The sequence below is a fragment of the Papaver somniferum genome, chromosome 5, assembly GCF_003573695.1.
Source record: "Papaver somniferum cultivar HN1 chromosome 5, ASM357369v1, whole genome shotgun sequence".
NCBI classification, from domain to species: domain Eukaryota; kingdom Viridiplantae; phylum Streptophyta; class Magnoliopsida; order Ranunculales; family Papaveraceae; genus Papaver; species Papaver somniferum.
This window is the reverse complement of record NC_039362.1, coordinates 4,498,765-4,520,805: the sequence shown is the minus strand read 5'-3', so window position 1 is coordinate 4,520,805 and position 22,041 is coordinate 4,498,765. Positions and strand designations below refer to the sequence as shown.

The following is a 22,041-nucleotide window of genomic DNA, read 5'->3' as shown; positions in this document are numbered from 1 at the left end:
GGAGTACCATAAGTCGGATTCTTTGGCGCCAAATACAAATCTCCATCAGGAATGTATGCATATCTAGCACAAGGCTTTTTAGGCGTCTTTCTAGGTTTCTTTCCCTTTGTTTGTACTTGTTCCTCTTTCTCTTCTTCTTCCTCTTCATCCGAGTCCTCCTCTGATTTATCACCATCCTTATCTCCATAATTGTCTCCATCTTCCTCATCTTTTTCACCCTCATCATCGCCACCCTCATTTCCTCCTTCTTGAGTTGGTTCACCTTCTCCACCTTGATGATGTTCTTGACTTCCAATATCTTCCACAATCTCTTCATTAACTTGTTGGATTACGTTTTCAACATTATCTCTATTGACACCATCTTGGATGACAATACCCGGTAATGACCCAACTCCATACTTAGCATTTTTGTTTCCACGCTTACTGGCGCCACAATGTACTCTGCCTCGAGGCGTGGGAGTTCTCAGATCTTCCAGTAAAGGTTGTTTTCCTCTAATCAAGAAAACAAAAGATATTAGCTTAACCGATAAATGATTGACTAAATAAGATGCAACATAATGGTTCTCGTAGTAAGGTTTGGTTAGTAGCAAAAGTTTACGAAAAATAGGCCAACTCTAAAAATAAATTGTGTTCCAGTGAAGAGTTCGGTTAATCCAGGTTTTTTGCGAACAAACCGAACTCCACATGTATGCAATTATACAAGGTTGTAATATGGGTAGAGTTCGGTTACTTGACAGTTTCAAATTTTTTTGCGAACCAACCGAACAGAGTTGTAAAAGTTCGGTTAAATGTAAACTCAACATAGTGGGAAAAATAACACAGTTCGCTTCGGTTACATTGTAATATATTTTTTGGTAATATGGGTAGAGTTCGGTTACAAAATAGTTTTCAAAATTTTTGCGAACAAACCGAACTAGCAGTTCGGTAACCTAATTTTAAATCCTATGGAACTGAACTGCTCTTCGTGTTTTTCGTTTCAGGAAGTTCGGTTAAGAAACTAGGGTTTTTGTGAAACGCATTTTAACCGAACATGACACTGTAACTTCCATATGAACCCTATTTTGATGATTTCTATTCAATTAAACGAATAAAAATCAAATTAAAAATATGGGTTTGTTGGAAAATACCTGCGAATCGGTCCTATGGCAGAATCAGGCTTCTTCCTGCGTCTATTATACTGGATTATGGCTTCACTTGGCTCTTCCACTTCTTTATGAATCTCAAAATCACTTGGTTGATTTGCTAGATGTCCCAATCGAGGACCCTCTCCTTGAAGTCGTGGGGTTTCCTTTCAAAGAACCATTCTTATAGTTGATTGATTAATTGACGATGAAAATTTTATGAATCGACGATTAATCGATGAAGATGATGTTGAAATGGGGAAGAAGAGAAGAACAAGAGGGAGAGCATTTTTCTCCTCAAAACTTTTTTTTCTTTACAGTGCGGCTAGGTTTGTTTTAGATTAAATTAGGTTTTATTTTAGATTAAATTAGAATCAGTTATTAAATTAGGTTAATTTTAATTAGGATAAGACAAAATTAGTAATCTCATAATTTTAGGACATCCCTTAAAATTGTAGGGTAGTGGCCTAACAGGACCATGGTCCCTGGAAAATCGTTCTCGTATATGTCCCGGTTTCTGCGCTTCATTCTATTTTATTAAGATTTCATTCCTTAAACCCCTTGTTCCGCCTCCGACACACAGATTTTGTACGACTTTAGGTCGTTGTTTTTCTTCTTTTCTGAATTCAATCGTGCAATTTGATTTTATTAGTTCATCATTTTGGTATTATAAGGCTTTGATTCCTCTTCTTTGCATCCTAGGGTTTTAGAATTGCCTGTCAAACCCTAAAACTTATATTTACATTTCTGCTCTGTGAATTGAAGGTTTTAGCTGGGAGAGTAAGAAGTTGGTTTGATGAATGGATTCTGGCAATGGAGATGGAAACAATAAGTTGGCACTAGTTGAAGAAGGGATCCATCTTATTCTCTCCCAGTGGACTGCTCTTCAGCTTGCACTTCAATACAGGAATTATGACAGATTTTCTTGCCAAAAGGCAGACCAACTCCGTGCTGATATCTTCTCTTGGTTCACCCACTCAGGTTCGGTTCATTTCTATTGTATTCTGCTGTCGTTTGTATTCTTTCTCGATTGAGTTTGGCATTGTGCTCAGCATTTTGATTTCCTGGTTTTTGTTTTTTCTATTTTAGAGCTTTATATTGATGATTTAGAAGATATACTCAGAAGAAAGCTTGAGTCGATTCTTCGACACATATTTTGACGAGGAAAGCATTCGAGAGGTTACAGAGGTATGCATGGTTTTTATTTTGCTGCAATGGATGGTGACTCTGTTAGTTTAGTATGTTAAAAAATATAGGAGGAATGGTCCATGAATTGTTAAAGAAACTATTTATTAGCTTGATGAGCATGTCCTTTTTTTGTTGAGCACTAACAAAATTAGAAGTTAGTAATGCTTTGAGCCAATTGGAATCTGTAGGCTTCAACCTCACCTGGGAGAACTTAAGGTCACTGTGGGGCTTGCTTTCAGTTCAGTACTGTAATTGAGGATTGCTGGGTAGACCTTTTGGATTTGAACCAGTTGCCTTTTAGAAATTGTGATGCAGCAGGTCTGGCCCTGAAATCCAGTGACTATAGGTGGCTTTAGCAAGTATGACCACATAATGACCTTCGGCTCTTATTTAATTGGACAAGTTCTTGATACAGTGCACGCACACCAAACAATTTAATCTCTGTTCATTCAAATATAAAGGTTATAGGTGTATATGGTTACATAAGTAGAAATGTTATAACACATTCAAAATATTGAAAATGGAGTTCCGTTTTTACAAATTTTTTTATTACTTGAACTTATTGATTATAATGTTAGTTTCTCTGCATTTGCTTCCAAAGAAAAAAAAAATCTCTGCAGTTTGTGATTACTTGTGTTACTTATTGATTGTCTAAGATATATATTATGGCTGGTTAGCTTTTATATTTGTTCCACTAGGTGGTTATTGATTCAGATGTTTGTTAAATATGGATCTGATATCTGATCTATGAATATCTATTATCTAATATCAAGCGGATCCGACTGCTCTGTGTCCAAAAATCTCTTTTGGTCTAGCATCAAGTTTGGAGGTTTCTTAGTACCGTACCTCGTGATTCCGGTGTTCTTCATGTCTATACTATGCACAGTATTAATCAAAACTTAACTTTAAGGAAGATTTTGGGTTACTGGAGTATGAATTCATGTGTCCAAGAAATTTAATGAGCCTGTATATACTTCATGGGATTCATCCAAATCTTTGTCTGAGGTAGATTTTGAGAACAAACTTTTTCAATCAGGGTATTAATAATTGATGTCTTATCTAAACAAAGAAGCTTTGTGCGTCATTACAAATATGCTCATTTGTTGATTGGATCTCATAACCAATCACATTTTGGATATCTGGGTAATTGATTGAAAGGTTTCTTCATAGATTGGGTTGCGTAGATACAGTATGAGTGTATGCTGTATTTCACAATAAAATTCTTTTAGTTATTTCAAGAAAACAAAAGAAGATCTAGTGTTACAGAGCGACAACCATGTCAACCAAAGAGGTAACTTCTCTGTCACTGCTACAATTGGTTTGGTAACACCTATGTCAAATTGTGTTTCAATTGGTCGAAGTAGATCATGTTTTGGTAGGTCCTTATAAAGTAGATACATATTAGTTGATGTTCCGCTTTGGGTCGTATATTGTTTATATTATTAATTCTGAACTTGTCTGACCACTGACTACTTATAATAGAGGAACATGTATGATCTTTTCTGTAACTGTTTGAAGCTAATGCATGCTTTTGTAACTTGAAACAGGTGGCATTACATTTGATGATCATGCATGAAGAGTGTTTGCAAGGAAAATATGAAGAAATCCAAAAGCTAAGGACATCATCTAATGGGTCAAAAGCAGTTTCCAAAGTACACTGGTAACTTATAGATTTTTTGCCAGCTTCACACCATTTATTTGTCAAAATGTTAAAAAAAAAATGATTTCTTGGTGCAAAATGATAATTTGCTCCCTGCTATCTGATTTTCGTAGTTGTTTCGTATTAACTGCAGTTCTGATAACTATATGCGCTGGGTAATTATGATGAAACGTTAGAAATCTTGAACCCTGGTTATCCAGTTGCAGATTGACAATCACATTTGATTTTGTGATTTGTTAAAATACCAAGTTCATTTTTCTTATTTTTCTTGGATAGCTTGGTCTTTCTTGAAATCCACCCTTCTCTAGAAAATTCCTTATTCAGATAAAATGAAGAGATTTCTCTTAGAAGAAAACAAAAGGTCAAATTAAACGCTAAGTCTCTTGTTCATCAAAGATGTGTATTAAGGATGTGACCCTGCAATAGGAACTTACTTATATACCTTTAAAGTTTAAACATAGCTAGTGTTGCTGACAATATATAATATGGTTAGGTCACTTTTTCCAAATTCTGGAACATCTTTGGACAGTGATGTTCCTTACAATATAATCAATAGGAAAAAGTCACCTCAGCTATAGGAACTTGTTAGCTGTAATCCCCTTGAATTTGTGGTTCCAAAATGTCCTCTTTTCTTAATCAACCATGAATATTTTCGATTCAACCAACTCTTAATGAGAAACTATAAGCATTATGTACTTCTAAGTGTGTTGTCATTTTTGAAGGGGGATTGGGTGTCTTTGGTCTAAATTGTTAAAATTGTGATACGGGTGGTGCAAAATGATTAATAGTTTGTTCCGACATTCTTTCTTATGTTAGATCTGAACTTGTGCTAGGTCGTTAATGAAGACGATGATAGCAATGATAATGATGAACTGATCAGCGAGTCAACAGAAATGCTAGTGGATGATCCGAAGGAAAGCAATACAATAGAAGTGGAGGAAGGATGGTGCGTGGTCGCTGGTAAGAAGAGCAAGGCTCGGGGATGCCGTAATTCAAAGAAGATCTCGAGTAAGGTTATTTGTTAACTGTCTGACGGACCTCTTGATTTAATGAGGTTTAAGTAGGTATTTATAGCATAAATACAAATTCATGACAAGTAGATAGCATTTACAACAAGGAAGATCATCATGCCAATTTTAGTCTAATAATCACCCAACTTTGATTAAGTGGATGGGCAGTGAGATTGGGATAAAAAACACAGATCTATTGTTTCATGTTCTGGATTCTATTGAAAAAAACTGAATATACTTTCTTAAAGTTTCAGTTGGGCTTCCATTTTCCGTAATTTCATATACTTTGAAATTCTTGACGTTTATCTATTAAACGCCTGAACAGTACAAATGTGTGTTCTTAGAGCAATGATACACACACCGTGATTCAGTCCCGTGATGTGCACCGAGAGGGATCTGACGGCCTAAATGTCACGCTCTCTGCATTGGGTGCCCCATCCCCTTCGCACACGGTGCTCATCACGGTTCATCAATCATTTTTGGTGTTCTTAACGTCTGAGTAATTCCAGTCTTTTTACTTGTAATTACGACATTCCTTAAATCTTTAAATTTCGTTTCTGCAAAGGATGGGCAATAATTTGGTGTCCGCTGCAGGTCAAAACCATAAATCATATCCTGGCAGGACACAACAGCCAATAAAATATCTTTTTATAGTGGATCAGGTCCTAGGTATGCCAAATAAAAATATAGTTCCTGTATAATGAGTGACTCTTAATGGACCGAGGAAAAAACAAGGGTGAGAAGCCGCCTCTCACAGATTTCCCATTATTTATGGGACCCATTAGCAGGGGCCCACGTTATTTGTATCTGTCGTTTTTTCGTAGTTTTTCACCTCGGTTCGTTTACACATTTCGATAATTTAGATGTTATTGCTTTTACCAAAATATTCAAATCTTCATGGAACATTAGAAGTTGTGTTGCTCCATTTCAATCACCAATTAGCTTGACATAAAGTCATCAACTTTTCCAAAAATGTTTCGCAAGCAGCTTTCTGAGTTCATAATGACCACAATACTTTGCATATCCAATGGAATTTCCTTTTAAGGAAAATGAAACTATTCTACGGTATTTTATTTTGTATGCCTCAAAACATTTTCGTATGCCTAAAAATATAATTCTTAGTCAGTCTGAAGCCCAAGAATCATGTCACGGCTCGTCGAGGAGGTTTAGACATGCAAATGTAGAAAATAAAAGAAAGAATCACCTGAAACAAACTCTCTTGATACAGCGAGAGTTGATTCCCACTTTAGTTTCAAGAAGAATTTAGCTGCTCATAAGTCGCTGCATGATTACTCTTGATGAAAGACCAATCAGCCCAATGCTTATGTTGGTTTTCTTCTTTTGTATTGATGTTTTGGGTTATCCTCAACCTATCAGCATAATGCAATCATACCAACTTATTTTACAGTTGAGTTCAAGATCTGTTTCATAATCCAATATCTATTCCTGACGAATTTTAGACTATCTATCATTTTTCTTGAGCTCTAGGCCAACAACGGTTTCGTGGTGTAGTTGGTTATCACGTCAGTCTAACACACTGAAGGTCTCCAGTTCAAACCTGGGCGAAGCCATTAACTTTTTTCTTTTTTTTTTAAGCCACTGTCTGGTTCAAATCTAAAAGCCCCACGGTGACCTTAAGCCTACAGATTCCAATTGGCATCATAACTTCTAATTTTCTCCAATAGATGCTGAAAGACTCGTTATTGACTGCATATTGTTGGAATGTTAAACAGAAGAAAATTCATTCACAACGATAATTTTTGACTACCAAGGCAACTAGCAGAACATATCAGACTAGATTTTGGGAACAGGCTTCAAAACTCGGTTGTAATAGAATGCCAATCAGAACCATGTTGTGTTTAATCTCATGATCTGTACTTTTTCATATCAATCTATTTTTTCAAAGTCTACTCACTAAGTAACAACTTGTTTGTTTGCAGCTAACTCAGCGTCTGGATCTGAGTCAACCCCTGATTCGGGCCGAGTCAGCAGTCAGATCGTTTGTTTTGCACAGTACGATCAACATAAGTTTAGCGATTAGAGTTGTTAGCAACAGTTCTAATAGTCGCTACTGGTTCAACCAAATTGAAAATGTCATGGAATAGTTCAATGTACACCAGATCTGACACCAAGTATCTGTAATATTGTCTTAGATCAGCTCTTGGGCGTTTATCTAAACAAAAAAAAAATTGTACACCAGGGGTTAGAGTTCTTTCTCAAAGTTGTGCTTTAGAGAAAATGCCAGGGAGAGTTGCGCAGTTACTTCATTTTTAAAGAGCCGCTATGAATGTGAGAGTAGCAATTATTAGTCCCACAAATCAGATTTAGGGGTGTGAATGAAGGTATTATAAAAAGGTAGTTGATGCAGTCAGACTAAGGCATCTGAAACGTCATGATGCCTGCAGGATTGGTTTGTCTTCTAAACTAAACTCATGGGGAGCTAGGTTGACATCACGATTGCTTCTACTGGGCTTACCTTCCAAGTCATCTGTTTCAAATAACCTTCATCTAGTGGCCCTAGAGCAACTGCAATACAGCTTTTATACCACCCTACGACTGGAGTGTGTGGCCTCTTCCCACTTCAGGACAGTCTGTAGTGTCTAAAATATCTTTACATCCTTATAAAGAACGGAACCCATGAATCTCTCCACTTCCTTGGTTGTCATTTCATTCGTGATACTGGATTTGTGTGTACACATGAAACTTTTCTTCTCAAAAGACTTTAGAAATTAAGCTTGTTTGTTTGCATCCAACGACGAGTACGATTTAAAAACCGTCGGAACAAAAATTCGGTTGTTGTCTAGATAGTGGGTTTTGGGAGACATGCGACAATGAAGCGTTGGATCAGTGCCACAACCTAAGGAGAGTGAATTAGAATGGCCCAATGAAGGTTTACAACCAAACTGAAACTGGAGAATTGATTCTAGATTCTTATGAGCTTTTAATGAATGGAAAACACCAAGAATGCATGAGTGAGTGTTGTGTCCACAGAGAACGCATACACAAAAAAAGTAAAAAACCATCCGTTGAAGGTAAGCAACCAAATTTGAAGGTCATATGCTTAATTGAGTACCAACTTCACACACTAAAAGCTGGTGACGGCATTGCAGATAAATCATAATGATAACAAAAATATAAGAGCGCACCACTAGATCATTGAATGTTGCAAATTTCCAATGTTCATTTTGATTGTTGCATCGGGCAACGGGCAAAAACCTAGATAGTGTTTCACTCTAACAAAATGGTTAGTCCCACATTTCTTGTGCAAATCCAAGAATCAGGAAAAGATATACTATAAAGAGAGGAGAGGCAATTTCGAGAAACATACTTACCTGGACGGGGTCTCTGGATGATCATGAAGGTCCATGGCCTAGGTTAGTGACCTCCATTGCACACTAAGGAGGGGTGCTCGCCTAAGATCTCCCCAAGAGGGAGAGTCTACGTCATAATTTGTTCCTGAGGGAGGAAAGCGTCCGCGCTGCCCCCTGCCAAATCTTAAAACTAAAGTTTGCTGCTTAATTATTAAAAGTTCATCAGAAGCCGTTCCTGCTGAGCTGACAAGCGCTTCAACGTATGCTAGAATACTATGGCTGGAATTCCTCTCAATTGCAGTTCCATTCACAGACTGACATTTGAATACTAAAGCAGAATGAGTACATTTTTGAAGCTTTGCAGCACATTATTCCTCCTTCGGTTAATTAGCAAGTCCAGAAAAAAGCTTGGACTAACATCTTCAAATCTCAGCTGATGTGAAGGATTAGTCTCCTATAGAGTATGAAGTACAGCTCCACTCCAATTGGTTTGTTTATGATTAGCATTTCAACCTAGCAAATAATTTATGCAGCCGAAAGCAAACTAGTCTTTTGCATTCTATATACTGCTCCAGCATCACCTCCAACCCCAATACTATTATCTCCTCCAACTCTGCAACATTCACTGAATTCAACTAACTGTGACTAATTTATATACAGAAACTAGGTGACTATAATCCAACGGCAACTTAGATACACTTAAGTATACTTAGAACCAACCCCTTTTCAGCAGATTCTATTGGAAAAACTTCGCTGCACATTCAAACCCTGAAAGTAAATCACCAAATTAAATCCCAACTTCCTCATAGAGAAAGGACTCGTCCTCTATTCCTTGCCAAGTCCTCGGCTGTTGCCCATATCAGACCCTTAGCCTTATTCCCTAGCAACAATGAAATAGCTGTCTTCTCTTTGTAAATCAAGATATTTGATGTCTTCCACCCCTGTACCCAAATCAAGCACTTGTCAGTCTGCATCTCATTTTTATTACATATCTAAAGTTAACATATTTTCAGAGTTTGGTCCAATCTACAGTTGGATTCTAAAAGTAAAAGCTCTAAGGAAATAAAAATTGTCATAATTCATAAAGCACAATTAAACAAAGTAAGCTTATTAAGTTGAATAGTTCTGCATCCGTCTATTCACTACTAATTAAGTAAGATGGGGATCATTGTTCTTCCATATCTTGCCTGGGAATTAGAAATATAAGAGAAATGGCTCATACAACTTCCGTAAAATCTAGATCCAAAATGACAGCATAGAGAAACACAACTACAGACCTAACTAAGGCTTTGACAATCGACGTATCATTGTCATAGACAAGCAAGCAAATAAAACATGTCAAAGGAAAACAGTTAAGTTGCCGACTAACAAGGTACATAGATTCACTCAAGCAACTCACACTCAACTAGCACATGATGAAGGTCAGCTACCTAAAACTGCATTCAGCCTCGTGACAAATTTGTTTCAATTACATAAACTTTTCAAAAATTGCATAACAGGGTTTCTTGTTTTGATATATCTCCTTCATCAAAACGCATATGGAAGGAAGTGTGTATAACTCCAATGATGGCAATATTTTCAAGGACATGAAGATTCAATGAGACCCAATTTCTTAGAAAGCCTCAAACCACTCAAAAACGGCGCTAATCAAAACAGGATGTATCATTAATCATCATCTCAAGAAAACTATGAGGATTAGAAAATGAATGGTGCACCTACCAGTAGAGATCCACCATCACCACCAAAGATATCTTCAAGCTCCTCCCTTCAGTCTCTGACGCGCGCGATGAGCCTGCCATTCCATTTCAATTAAAATCGGACTTTTCATTTAATATTTCTTCAACCATAAATACCCATTTACACAAAATGGTTGGTTTAACATTTTCTCTTGTTTTTTTTCCAGTCAAATTCTCTTACTGTGGTGACCATTATATTAAGTTCAAGAAATTAAGAAACATTTAGCAGCATAAACGAAATGTTGGGGATAAATAGTGGTTTCCACAAAAATACCACCATGCAGGAAATGTAAGAGTAGTGCTTGTAAAATTAGGAGAACATACATCAACCAATAATCAAAATTGATTGCGAAGTAGATTACTAAAGCTAAACTAAAAAGAAACACCGCTTGAACGGTTTGCTTTCAATGAGTTTGAGTACTACTCTTCGTTATCTCTCTATTAAGATATTCAACTGCGATTTTCTTCAATTTCGCACAATCGCACAACAAATGAGACACTCATATCGATTTTTTCATTGGAGTATTTTGTCAAACAGTTGCAGTTCATGTAACAGACATTGTATTTTACACAGTTGAAGTTCAACATACAGCCAAGGTTTCATAAAAGCTTCATTCATGAGAACCATTACATCTAAACGCATTCAAAATTTCATGAAAACCCATTCAAATTTTGGGACGGTTACCCTCAGCAAATGCTAAATTTCAAAACCAATCTTTAAATCTCCTTGGCTTGGCTAACCTAATAAAATTCCGAGTTTGGCAGAGCATGTAACACGACGCATCAACTCTTTGGATTGCCACGAGAAATTTCGCTGTTGTACCATGACTGTTTCTTTCGATTCTCTTTGGTTTATCTCAATGTTTGTGGATCCGTTGTTTGGGCCTGTGTCTCAACCTAGCTACTACTGCCATGGTATGATGCCATATTAATTGCAGAAGACCAACAATAAACCTCTGGTAAACAACTTCTAAAAAAAAATAAGGAAAATTTCTTGTTTGGTCCTAAGTCCATAAGGTTATTTATAGTAGGGTCCAACCGGATTAATTAGTTATCTACAGGTCCATATTTAACCAAAACATGGAAATGACCAGAAACTCCTTGTTGCCAAACGTGTGTGCCTGCACACCTTTAATATCTAATATAATTCGATATTATTCTCTCTCCCATAAAGAAACCTAATTTATCTACATATATAATAAAAAAAACATAGTAGAAGACCTAGACGTTCTGATTTGTGAAGTTTGAGAAGAAGTCTACATATGTGTTTGCTTAAAAAGTAGCATAAAATGGTATGAATTAGTAGTACATATATGATGTACTGAAAAAACCCTGTTTTATTTTAACCAATATGATACATCGATAGTTTTTTTTTTATCTTTTACTGTTCAAATCAGCAGCGCAACAATGTTTTAGGAGATAGATTCCCTATTACATAATTCAAAAACTGATGAAAGTTCTTGAATAAGAAATCAACATCATGAGCTAATCCTTATTTGAAGAGGACCAAGCAGCAACATCTTCTCCAGGAACTAATGCAACATCTTCTCCAGGAACTAAGCATATGCTAGTGGATAAAAAACCTGCAAAATATAAGAGTACATATATGATATACTCTCAGAAACTAAAAAGCTACACAAATTGAAACCGAAAAAAAGGCTCAGAATTTTCAGTACATAACTTCCACACTCATTAAAAAACCATTCTTATGCTTACATATATGAATCTGTGTGTTAGACACTATGAATTTGCAGTACATAAATGATATACTGAAAATAAAACTAGTTAATTTGCAGTTAATAAATGGTATACTAAAAAAAGTTCCAAGTGTTTGGACTAGATATAGACATCTTGAACCTGTAAATGCGACCAAAACGTAACAATATTGACACAACCATGATGAACAACGGATAAAAATGAGTAGTACATGCAATATGCACTGATTCAGCTAATTACAATTCTAGATAATCTAATGTATTAACAAGCAATTACGAACCGGACATATATACACGAAACATTGAACACCTCAAAGTAATACTGCTCTCGTACATACAAAACATTGAGCACCTCAAAATAATACTGCTCATTTTACATGAAACTAACCTGAAAAAATTATCAATCGAATTACAATCCACTACGACGAACAACAACGAACCTGTAAAAACAAAAAAAAAATCATGTTACCTTTAGGTAATCCATATATGAATTGATGATTCATTATCTAAATCAACTCCAAGATAAGAAAAGACCGATGAATCTACGAGCATAACAGAATTAAAGCAGTTCTTTTTAGTATTCCATATATGTACCTCTAATTTATAACTAAAAATCAAAGAACATAGTTCATTATTACACATACGTACTAATGGATGGAACACAAAACTCTGAATAAAACAGAATCAAAAAAAGTTTCTATCAGTACGCCATATACGTACTGCATAATCATGAACTAAAAATCAACTTCATGTAAAGAAGAATTGATGAAACGATGAATATAACCGAATCAAAGCACATATTTCAGTATTACACTTACATACTCATGGATCGAACCCAAAAACAGTGGCAAAAATCTGATTAAAACATAATCAAAAGAATTTTATATCAGTACTTCGTATACGTACTGTCAATTCATACACAAAACCAAACTGTAACAAAGCTAAAAACATAAAAGCGTCATGAAAATCGATTTGATCTTCATAATACAATCGAAAAACAAATCAAAAGAATAAAACAAACAAAATAATCAAAGAAGATGATTAGAAAACATACCTGGAGCAAAATATCATATATTTATTGATGGATCAAACAATCTCAAACAACAACAAATTTATTATTTACGTTTAGATCTGAACTATTTTCATCAAAAACCATCAGTACATCATATATGTACTGATGGTTAATACACAAAAACAAAAAAAAAACCCAACAAAATGAAAGTAAAATATCATATCTACTAACGAAATGTATATAAAACATGATTATCTATCTAGATCCGAACTAAATATGAGATCTCCAACAACAGACTAAGATGAATTGAAAAATCAACATAGGAATCAAATATAAACCAAATACATTGACTAATTCTTAGATGATTTTCTTGATATGTAGGAAGCAACAACTTCATATACAGTATCTCAATTGATTTTGCCATTAGACTGAAAATCAAATCCAAATAGTTTCAAAAAAATATGAGACAACATTAAAACTAACTAAATCTCGGCTAATGAAACAAGATTGAAATAAATAATCTCGCGTTCGACGATTAAAACCCAAGAATTTTTTCCTTCTTCTAGCTGCTCTCCGATTTGGATCCGAGAGATTGAAATGAAAAGAGAAAAAATGAAATGAAATTTACTTACCCTGTTTTTATATACATGAGGGTGTTTTGGGAATTTAAAAATATGTCTCATGTATCTCGCACATGTATAGGACCTGGGAATAAAATTTTAGGTCCAATTTTCTTTTTTCTTTAAAACTTTAGACCTCATGTTACTGGGTTTTTGTGGGTGGACCTACCACTAACTAGTATCACTAAACTAGTACCTATAGGTAATTCCTACAAAAAAATTAACCAGGCTATACAAGGAAGACTAAGAATGAAAAAAATAAAAATAAGTACCGACGCTACAGTTTTGAATAGACATGCGGCTATGTGTTAACAAAGATAAGAATCTCTACTGACTTGTGCCAAACCCATGGATTGGCTAAATCAAGAAAATTTCATGACATGTGCCTCAAATCTAAGATATCTCTCATGCTACTATACATTTGCTTAATGAGGAGAAGAATAATTAGAAGAGAAGAAGAATGGTGGAGTGTTCTCTGGATAAGAGAATTCTAAAACGATAATAGGAATAGCGTCAGCGTTATTGAGAATCGTGTTCGGCGCTATTTAGAACAGCGTCTAACGCTATTGAGAATAGCGTTTTGACCGTTGACGTGGTCAAACGCTAATGATAATAGTGTTTAGGTAGCGCTATTCATATTTGCGTTGAACGCTATTCTTAATAGCGTTTTTCTGGATTCCACCGTTACACTTGCGTTTCCATCCACAGTTCCAAATGTTGAGGTGGCGTAGAAGATGGAAGATGGATGGATTCCATCATAAGACTTGCTCTAACACACCCAAGATCTCCATCCAGTTCAAACCTGGGGGAAGCCATTTACTTTTTTTTCTCTTTCTTTTTTTGTTTTTAGTTTTTTTAAGATACATTAATTTTCTGGCTGCTACGGCTGTTTCTCTTGAATGCCAGCACCATCAGGTGAGTGGATATTATCGTGTTTGTTCACACAGTGCCAGCAAGTAAAGCTCCTAAAATCATTTTTGACAAGAATCATATTTGCTGAAGCCGCCTATTTCAGTGGATAGACCTGCTGCATCCCAAATTTCTAAAAAAGCAACTGGTTCAAATCTAAAAGGTCTGCCCGGCAATCCTCAATTATAGTACTGAGCTGAAGGCAAGCCCCACGGTGACCTTAAATTCTCCCAGGTGAGGTTTTTAAGCCTACAGATTCCAATTGGCTCAAACCATCACTAACTTCTAATTTTCCCCAATAGATGCTGAAAGACTCGTTATTGACTGCATATTGTTGGAATGTTAAGCAGAAGAAAATTCATTCACAACGATAATTTTTGACTACCAAGGCAACTAGCGGAATATATCAGAGACAGCATTACAAAAGGAGAAATTAGAAATATGACAGTCGAAATGAAAAAGAATTAGTGATTAATCCCACATTGAGTAACAAGCACAACCGTACTGAAAATACTTTGCATAAAACAAGCACTTGACACCTCCTAATGATCCACGCAGCCGTGCGGTAAGCACAAAGCGAACTATTCTTTCGCCTTTTACTAAAGAATACCGTGTGCTTGCCGTTTATAAGCGGCATACGCCTATTTTTGGAGGGTTTCTCCTTTTCAAGGGGAACCCAACAAATATTTAAAACCAATCTTTTAGTATCCAAGGAGGGGTTTGCTCTCTTACCCTTCGCCAATTCATAAAGCATGTGCTTGTCAGTTGTCATATCAACTGGCAAAATGAATGAACCACCTGTAGAAACACCAAACACATTACCTAACAGCCAAAAATCTGTCCAATGTGCTTGTCATTCATCATTTCTAGTGTTTTTATCACGAGGTAGCTAAGTGTCTTAAAAATCATGATTCCCTTAACAACAATGATGATTATAATTTCATCAACCACCTGTCTCTAATTCTACCAGAAAGGCCAGTTGTTTCTCAAGAGAAAATGCTCGGGCTCATGATTTTAGCAACTCGGTCTTGTCCAAACTGCAGTTACTTCATTTTTAAAGAGCCAACAATTATTAGTCCCACCTTATTCGAATCAGAGTTAGGGGTGTGGGTAGAGGTATTATAAAAGGTAGTTGATGCAGTCAGTCCAAGGCATCTTTGCGTTTGGGGCAATGATGCAGCTAATGAGGTAATAACCGAGGCGCGTCAATTGCTGGTTGAAAACTATTTCCAAAACCCCTCCTCGGCCTTGGGTCTCTCAGGGCCGTCGAGAATTTCTGGAAGGGCTCCCTCTAATCAAGGGTAAAGCCCTACAATTCTTAAAACTAATTTTTTTTTTTGGAAGGATGAACAGAGAAGAGCTCGTATCATTAGATTAAAAAACTCAGTGCCTACTTGCAGAATCAAGTCCTGATTGGTTTGTCTTCTAAACTCATGGGGAGCTAGAATTCGGTTGTTGCCTAGATAGTGGGTTTTGGGAGACATGCAACAAGAAAATAAAATTAGTTCGTATGAAGATCTGGATCAATGCCACAACCAAAGGTGAGTGAATTAGAATGGCCCAATGAAAGTTTACACTCAGACTGAAACTGGAGAATTGATTCTAGCTTCTTATAAGCTTTTAATGAACGGAAAACACCAAGAATGCACAAGTGAGTGTTGTCTCCACAGAGAATGCATACACAAAAGAAATAACAAAAAAAGCCCATCCGTTGAAGGTAGCCAACGAAATTTGAAGGTCGTATGCTTAATTGAGTACCAAATTCACACACTCAGAACCGGTGACCGCATTGCAGATAAATCATAATGATAACAAAAATATAAGAATGCACCACTAGATCATCCAATGTTGCAAATTTCCAATATTCATTTTGATTGTTGCACACGGAAAAAAACTACATGGTGAGTTTCACTCTAACAAAATGGTTAGTCCCACATTTATTGTGCCAATCCAAGAGACAGGAAAAAACAGACTATAAAGAGAGGAGAGGTAGAATTGAAAAACATACTTACCTGGACGGGGTCTATGGATGATCATGAAGGTCCATGGCCTAGGTTAGTGACCTCCATTGCACACTAAGGAGGGGTGCTCGCCTAAGATCTCCCCAAGAGGGAGAGTCTACGTCATAATTTGTTCCTGAGGGGGGAAAGCGTCCGCGCTGCCCCCTGCCAAATCTTAAAACTAAAGTTTGCCCCCTCAAGCTCTATAAGGGAATCTTAAGCAACAATCAAAAATGCTGAATCAAACTCATAAAGCTAGAGACCAGGGTACAATATAAGTAGTTGCGAGGTGCAAAGTGAAAATCCATGTACTCAAATCGAATGTAAGCACAGGGAACAGAACTTTACCATATACTAGTGCCCCTAAAGTTGTTTGCAAGTTTCTATACTTAAAAACTCAATTTGGGATTTCAATTCTTCATGTCCACTTGGGCCAAACTTTCAGAGTCCTGTTCTTTATTAGTAGTAGTGAGAGGTGCAGTTCATGTATACTGTACTAGTCGAAAGCAAGCAAAAGAACAGATGCTCATACCCCTATCAGCATAATGCACTCGTACCAACTTATTTCCACAGTTGAGTTCACCTTGCTACCTTTATAAAAGTTCTGTTTCAGAATCCAAAATCTTTTCTGATAGGACTATTCATTTGTACCGGTTTAATAATTATTTTCTTAAGCTTTCAGGCCAACAACGGTTTCGTGGTGTAGTTGGTTATCACGTCAGTCTAACACACTGAAGGTCTCCAGTTCAAACCTGGACGAAGCCATAACATAATTGTTTTTAGATGTACTCATTGAAATACATTCAATCTTCATCTTGGCTATTTAGAACAGGTGCACAAACCAGTCTACTTGCACTCTAGTTTTGGACAGTCACAATCAAAAGACGCCTCTAATCTGAGAAGCTTTTACTAACATGGTGAATGACGACGCAAAACACAGCCACAGGCACAACTTTGCAGGGTCCTGGAAACAACTCTACTTGCAAAATTGCACTTAACAGTCACTAAACTAAATACATGCCTCCAGTTTGAGATACTTCTACTTCAGACGGTGGCATTAAACAGGAAACAGCCGCAATTCAGTTTCAAACAGTCACAAAACCAGACACATGCCTCTAATTTGAGATACTTTTAATTCAGATGGTGGCACGAAACAAGAAAAGCCGCAATATGGTGAATCAGAATCTAAATAATCAAGTCAAAAACAACAGAATGCACCCCAACCAGCAAACTAATTCCCTATTTGTCTCTACTGATTTTGCAGTCAGTCCATTTCCAACCAATAACCAGGCACGCAATACATGGAAGAGTAAGAAACCCTAAGATTATATCTACCCACACGGATGTTTTGAAAAGACACGCACAGAGAGAGAAGATATTAGCAAAGATGAGGTATCCACTGATGTACTATACATTTGCTAAATGATGAGAATGTATGAGTGTCCTCAAGCCCAAGGATTGCCTTATTCAAGAAAATTTCATGACATTTGCCTCATGTGCCTCAAATCTAAGAAAAATTGTTTTAGAGTAAGTTTAATGACGTAATTCAAACTATTTCAAACTTGAAAATGTATGAAATGGTATGTCTAATTAGGTGTGGGACTTGGGTTGTGCCAACCCACCCAACTCATTTCAACCGAAATGTTGGGCAGATATGGACAATGTATTTTAAAATTTTGGGCAAGCTTGAGCATAAATGTTATAAGGAAAAACTAGGCTAAGGCCCAATCCATAGATAACCTATAATATGAGGCCTTTAATTAAAGAACGATTTTTTGGGGACCATGGTGCTTTTGGGGGAACCATGCTCCTATTAGACCACCTACCCTACAATGTTAAGGGATGTCCTAAATCAGATGAGATTACTAATTTGGTCCTTACCCTAATTAAATTAATCCTAACCTAATAACTACATCTAACTTAATCTAAAACAAAAACCTAAACATAATCCTAATCTATCCTAGCCGCACAACAACAAAAAAAACAGTTTTGAGGAACTATTCTCCTCTTCTTCTTTCCTCTTCCCCCATTTCAACATCGTCTTCATCGATTAATCGTCTATTCATAAAATTTTCATCATCGATTAATCAATCGACTATAAGAATGGTTCTTCGAAAGAAAACCAATTGACTCCCAGGAACAGGTCCCCCATTAGGACATCTAGTAAATCATCCAAGTGATTTTGAGATTCATAAAGAAGTGGAAGAGCCAAGTGAATCCATAATCCAGTATAATAGACGCTGTAAGAAGCCTGATTCTGCCATGGGACCGATTCGTAGGTATTTTCCAACAAACCCATACTTTTAATTTGATTTTGATTCGTTTAATTGAATAGAAATCATCAAAATAGGGTTCGAACGGAAGTTACAGTGCGTTGTTCGGTTAGGACGAATTTCTAGAAAACCCTAGTTTGTTAACCGAACTTCCTGAAAGGAAGAACACGAAGAACAATTCGGTTTTATAGGATTCAAAACCGGGTCACCGAACTGCCAGTTTGGTTAGTTCGCAAAAAAGCCTAAAACTTTTTTCTAACCGAACTTCACCAGTTTTGCAACAATTTTTTTTCCACATGTAACCGAACTATGCAATTTTGCCCGCTATTTTGAGTTTTTGTGTAACCGAACTGAGCTATCTTGTTCGGTTGGTTCGCATAATATTCTAAAACTATTTAGTAACCAAACTTTACCAAGAAAAAAAAACAAATCTCAATATAACCGAACTATGCTATGTTGAGTTTCAATTTAACCGAACTTGTCCAACTATGTTAGGTTGCATACATGTGGAGTTCGGTTTATTCGCAAAAAACCTTGACAAACCGAATCTTCACTATTAGTCACCAATGTTGAGTTCGGTCTATTCGCAAAAAACCTTGACAAACCGAACTCTTCAGTATTTGCACATATGTGGAGTTCGGTTTGTTCGCAAAAAACCTTGACAAACCGAACTCTTTACTATTAGTGACCAATGTTGAGTTCGGTTTATTCGCAAAAATCCTTGACAAACCGAACTCTTCAATATTTGCACACATGTGGAGTTCGGTGTGTTAGCAAAAAACCTATTCAAACCGAAGCTTACGCTGAGAATCCTTATGTTGCACTTGATTTAGTCAATCATTTATCGGTTAAGCTAATATATTTTGTTTTCTTGATTAGAGGAAAACAACCTTTACTGGAAGATCTGAGAACTCCCACGCCTCGAGGAAAAATACATTGTGGTGCCGGTAAGCGTGGAATCAGAAATGCTAAGTATGGAGGTGGGTCATTACCGGGTGTTGTCATCCAAGATGGTGTCAATAGAGATAATGTTGACAACGTAAGCCAACAAGTTAATGAAGAGATTGTGGAAGATGGGAAGTCAAGAACATAATCAAGGTGTAGAAGATGAACCCGCTCAAGTATCAATGGCAGTAATTATGACGTTAATTCAGGAATTCTTTGCAAGATTTGTGGCTCCAATTAAGTTATTCTTCTTACCATGTATTTGTATATATTACTTAGAATAGTTAGCTAAATAGTCAATTGCATCAGTTGTATATTTTGTTGCCTAATTTAGGTTGTACATTATTCTCATTTAAAGACAAGGAGATCAATAGAGAAATGCATTCAGCCATTTCGAGTACATAATTGTTATGGCATCAGAGCCATCAATTATTTTCTGATTATCTCTTTTTCTGGGATGTTTTCTAGTTCTTTTCTTTTCGTCTTCGTTTCGGGTTGATTTATTATCAACAATTTGGCTTTGTGATTTTTGGTTTAAGATGTCTATCGAAAAATTTTCTGGCAAATCCTCGGAGACGTTTGCAATCAGACTTACAGGCAAGAACTACGTTGCCTGGGAGTTTCAGTTCAGAATGTTCTCGAAAGGGAAGACACTTTGGAATCACATCGACGGCAGTTCTTCGAAACCTACAGATGTTGAGGAACTTGCGCAATGGGAAACCAGTGATGCTCGCATCATTTCTTGGATCTTAGCATCTATTGAACCACGTATGGTTAACAATCTGCGTTCTTTTGGTACAACAAAACAAATGTGGGATTACTTGAGACGCATCTACCACCAAGAAAATACTGCGCGGCGCTTTCAACTTGAACTTGAGATCATTCAATTCAGTCAAGGTAATATTTCCATTGAGCAATATTATTCTGAATTTATTAACCTGTGGAGCGAATATTCTGGTATTATTATTCTAAGGTCTCTCAAGAGACGTTGGAAGGTCTTCAGGCGGTGCATGAGGAAAGTAAGCGGGATTAATTTTTGATGAAATTGAGACCATAATTTGAGACTGCGCGAGCTGGATTGTTGAACAGAAATCCGGTTCCCTCATTATACATATGTGTTGGTGAATTATTGCGTGAGGAACAAAGGATGGCTACCCAAGCCGCTATAAGTGGGCAGAAAGAAACGGCTGATTTGCTTAATCTAGCTTATGTTTCTCAAGGGAGGAATCGAGGGAAAGGGCAATCACAATGCTATAGTTGCAAGGAGTTTGGGAATATTGCACGCAATTTTAGTAAGAAATTATGCAACTACTGCAAACAACAAGGGAACATCATCAAGGAGTGTCCTACACGTCCAGAAAATCGGAAATCCCAAGCCTTTCAAGCTGTTTCTTCATCTTCCACTGTTAATCAGTCAACAGTTACTCCAGAAATGGTACAACAAATGATTCTTACAACATTCTCTGCGCTTGGACTTCAAGGTAACAGTAAGTCAATTACCTTTCATCGGATTGTTGATTCTGGAGCATCCAATCATATGATTGGCTCACCTGATTTATTACACAATGTACGTGAGTATACTGGCACACACAATATTGAAATCGCCAATGGAAGTAATCTTCCAATTACAGCCGTTGGTGACATTATGCCCTCTTTTCGTCATGTATTTATTTCTCCTGGATTATCTACTAGCCTTATTTCCGTTGGTCAAATGGTGGATAATAACTGTGATGTGCATTTTTCTCGAAATGGTTGTCTTGTGCAGGATCAGGTGTCGGGGAAGGTGATCGCGAAGGCGCCTAAAGTGGGCAGAATTTTTACGCTGCAATTTTCGATTCCTAGAACTTTGTCTTTAGCTTCTATTATAGTTGAGAATAAGGCTGCCATTTGGCATAAACGTTTGGGTCATCCGAACAATGTGATTTTATCAACTTTAATGAATCGTGGTTTTCTTGGTAACAAAGATAAAAGTTTCAATTTTGATTGCTCTACCTGTAAGTTGGGGAAAAGTAAAATTTTACCTTTTCCTACATATGGGAGTCGTGCTACTACATGTTTTGATATTATACATTCTGATGTTTGGGGTATTGCTCCTATTATCTCGCATGCTCAATATAACTATTTTGTCACATTTATTGATGATTACAGCCGTTTTACATGGATTTATTTTCTGCGCACGAAGGCTGAAGTATTCATTGTGTTTCAAACTTTTCTAGCCTATATTGAAACACAATTCTCTACATGTGTTAAGATTTTGTGATATGATAATGGAGGGGAATACATGTCACATGAATTTCAGGGATTCTTGCAAAAGAAAGGTATTATATCTCAGCGATCTTGTCCTTATACACCTCAACAGAACGGGTGGCTGAACGTAAGAACCGTCACTTGTTGGATATGGTTCGAACATTGCTTTTGGAGTCCTCTGTTCCAGCGAAGTTTTGGGTGGAAGCTTTATCTACGGAAGTGTATTTAATCAATTGCTTACCTTCTCAACAATTGGGGTTTGATTCTCCTTACCATCGTCGCTTCAGTACATAT

General features: G+C 36.7%; 1 protein-coding gene, 1 long non-coding RNA gene and 6 other non-coding genes across 11 annotated transcripts; 7 read left to right on the top strand and 1 right to left on the bottom strand.

Annotated features, from left to right (window-relative positions):
- The first annotated feature begins 1,668 nt into the window (after window positions 1-1,668).
- Window positions 1,669-5,226, top strand: LOC113277227. 4 transcript variants are annotated; one of them, XR_003324794.1, is made up of 5 exons: window positions 1,669-1,721; window positions 1,887-2,102; window positions 2,211-2,309; window positions 3,857-3,969; window positions 4,803-5,226. XR_003324794.1 is itself a non-coding variant. In XM_026526372.1 (3 exons), exons 1-3 carry the CDS (start codon window positions 3,586-3,588, stop codon window positions 4,992-4,994), a joined length of 312 nt encoding a protein of 103 aa, XP_026382157.1. In that variant the 5' UTR covers window positions 2,348-3,585; the 3' UTR covers window positions 4,995-5,226. The 4 variants fall into 4 exon arrangements, 1 of the variants encoding a protein (XP_026382157.1); XR_003324796.1 differs by having other exon boundaries at window positions 1,673-1,721; window positions 1,894-2,102; XR_003324795.1 differs by having other exon boundaries at window positions 1,673-1,785.
- A 1,250-nt stretch (window positions 5,227-6,476) lies between these two features.
- On the top strand, window positions 6,477-6,550 carry TRNAV-AAC. Its single transcript has one exon. It is a non-coding gene; the product is annotated as a tRNA-Val (tRNA).
- Window positions 6,551-8,303: 1,753 nt separating this feature from the next.
- On the top strand, window positions 8,304-8,467 carry LOC113284795. The gene has a single exon (XR_003328400.1). It is a non-coding gene; the product is annotated as a U1 spliceosomal RNA (small nuclear RNA).
- A 50-nt stretch (window positions 8,468-8,517) lies between these two features.
- On the bottom strand, window positions 8,518-10,985 carry LOC113277226. The gene is made up of 3 exons (XR_003324793.1): window positions 10,768-10,985; window positions 10,010-10,082; window positions 8,518-9,231 (listed from the first exon to the last, which is right to left on the bottom strand). It is a non-coding gene; the product is annotated as an uncharacterized LOC113277226 (long non-coding RNA).
- Window positions 10,986-14,837: 3,852 nt separating this feature from the next.
- Window positions 14,838-14,958, top strand: LOC113284716. Its single transcript, XR_003328340.1, has one exon. It is a non-coding gene; the product is annotated as a U5 spliceosomal RNA (small nuclear RNA).
- Window positions 14,959-15,435: 477 nt separating this feature from the next.
- Window positions 15,436-15,591, top strand: LOC113284701. Its single transcript, XR_003328331.1, has one exon. It is a non-coding gene; the product is annotated as a U4 spliceosomal RNA (small nuclear RNA).
- A 695-nt stretch (window positions 15,592-16,286) lies between these two features.
- LOC113284771 lies at window positions 16,287-16,450 on the top strand. Its single transcript, XR_003328385.1, has one exon. It is a non-coding gene; the product is annotated as a U1 spliceosomal RNA (small nuclear RNA).
- Window positions 16,451-16,973: 523 nt separating this feature from the next.
- On the top strand, window positions 16,974-17,047 carry TRNAV-AAC. Its single transcript has one exon. It is a non-coding gene; the product is annotated as a tRNA-Val (tRNA).
- Window positions 17,048-22,041: the final 4,994 nt, after the last annotated feature.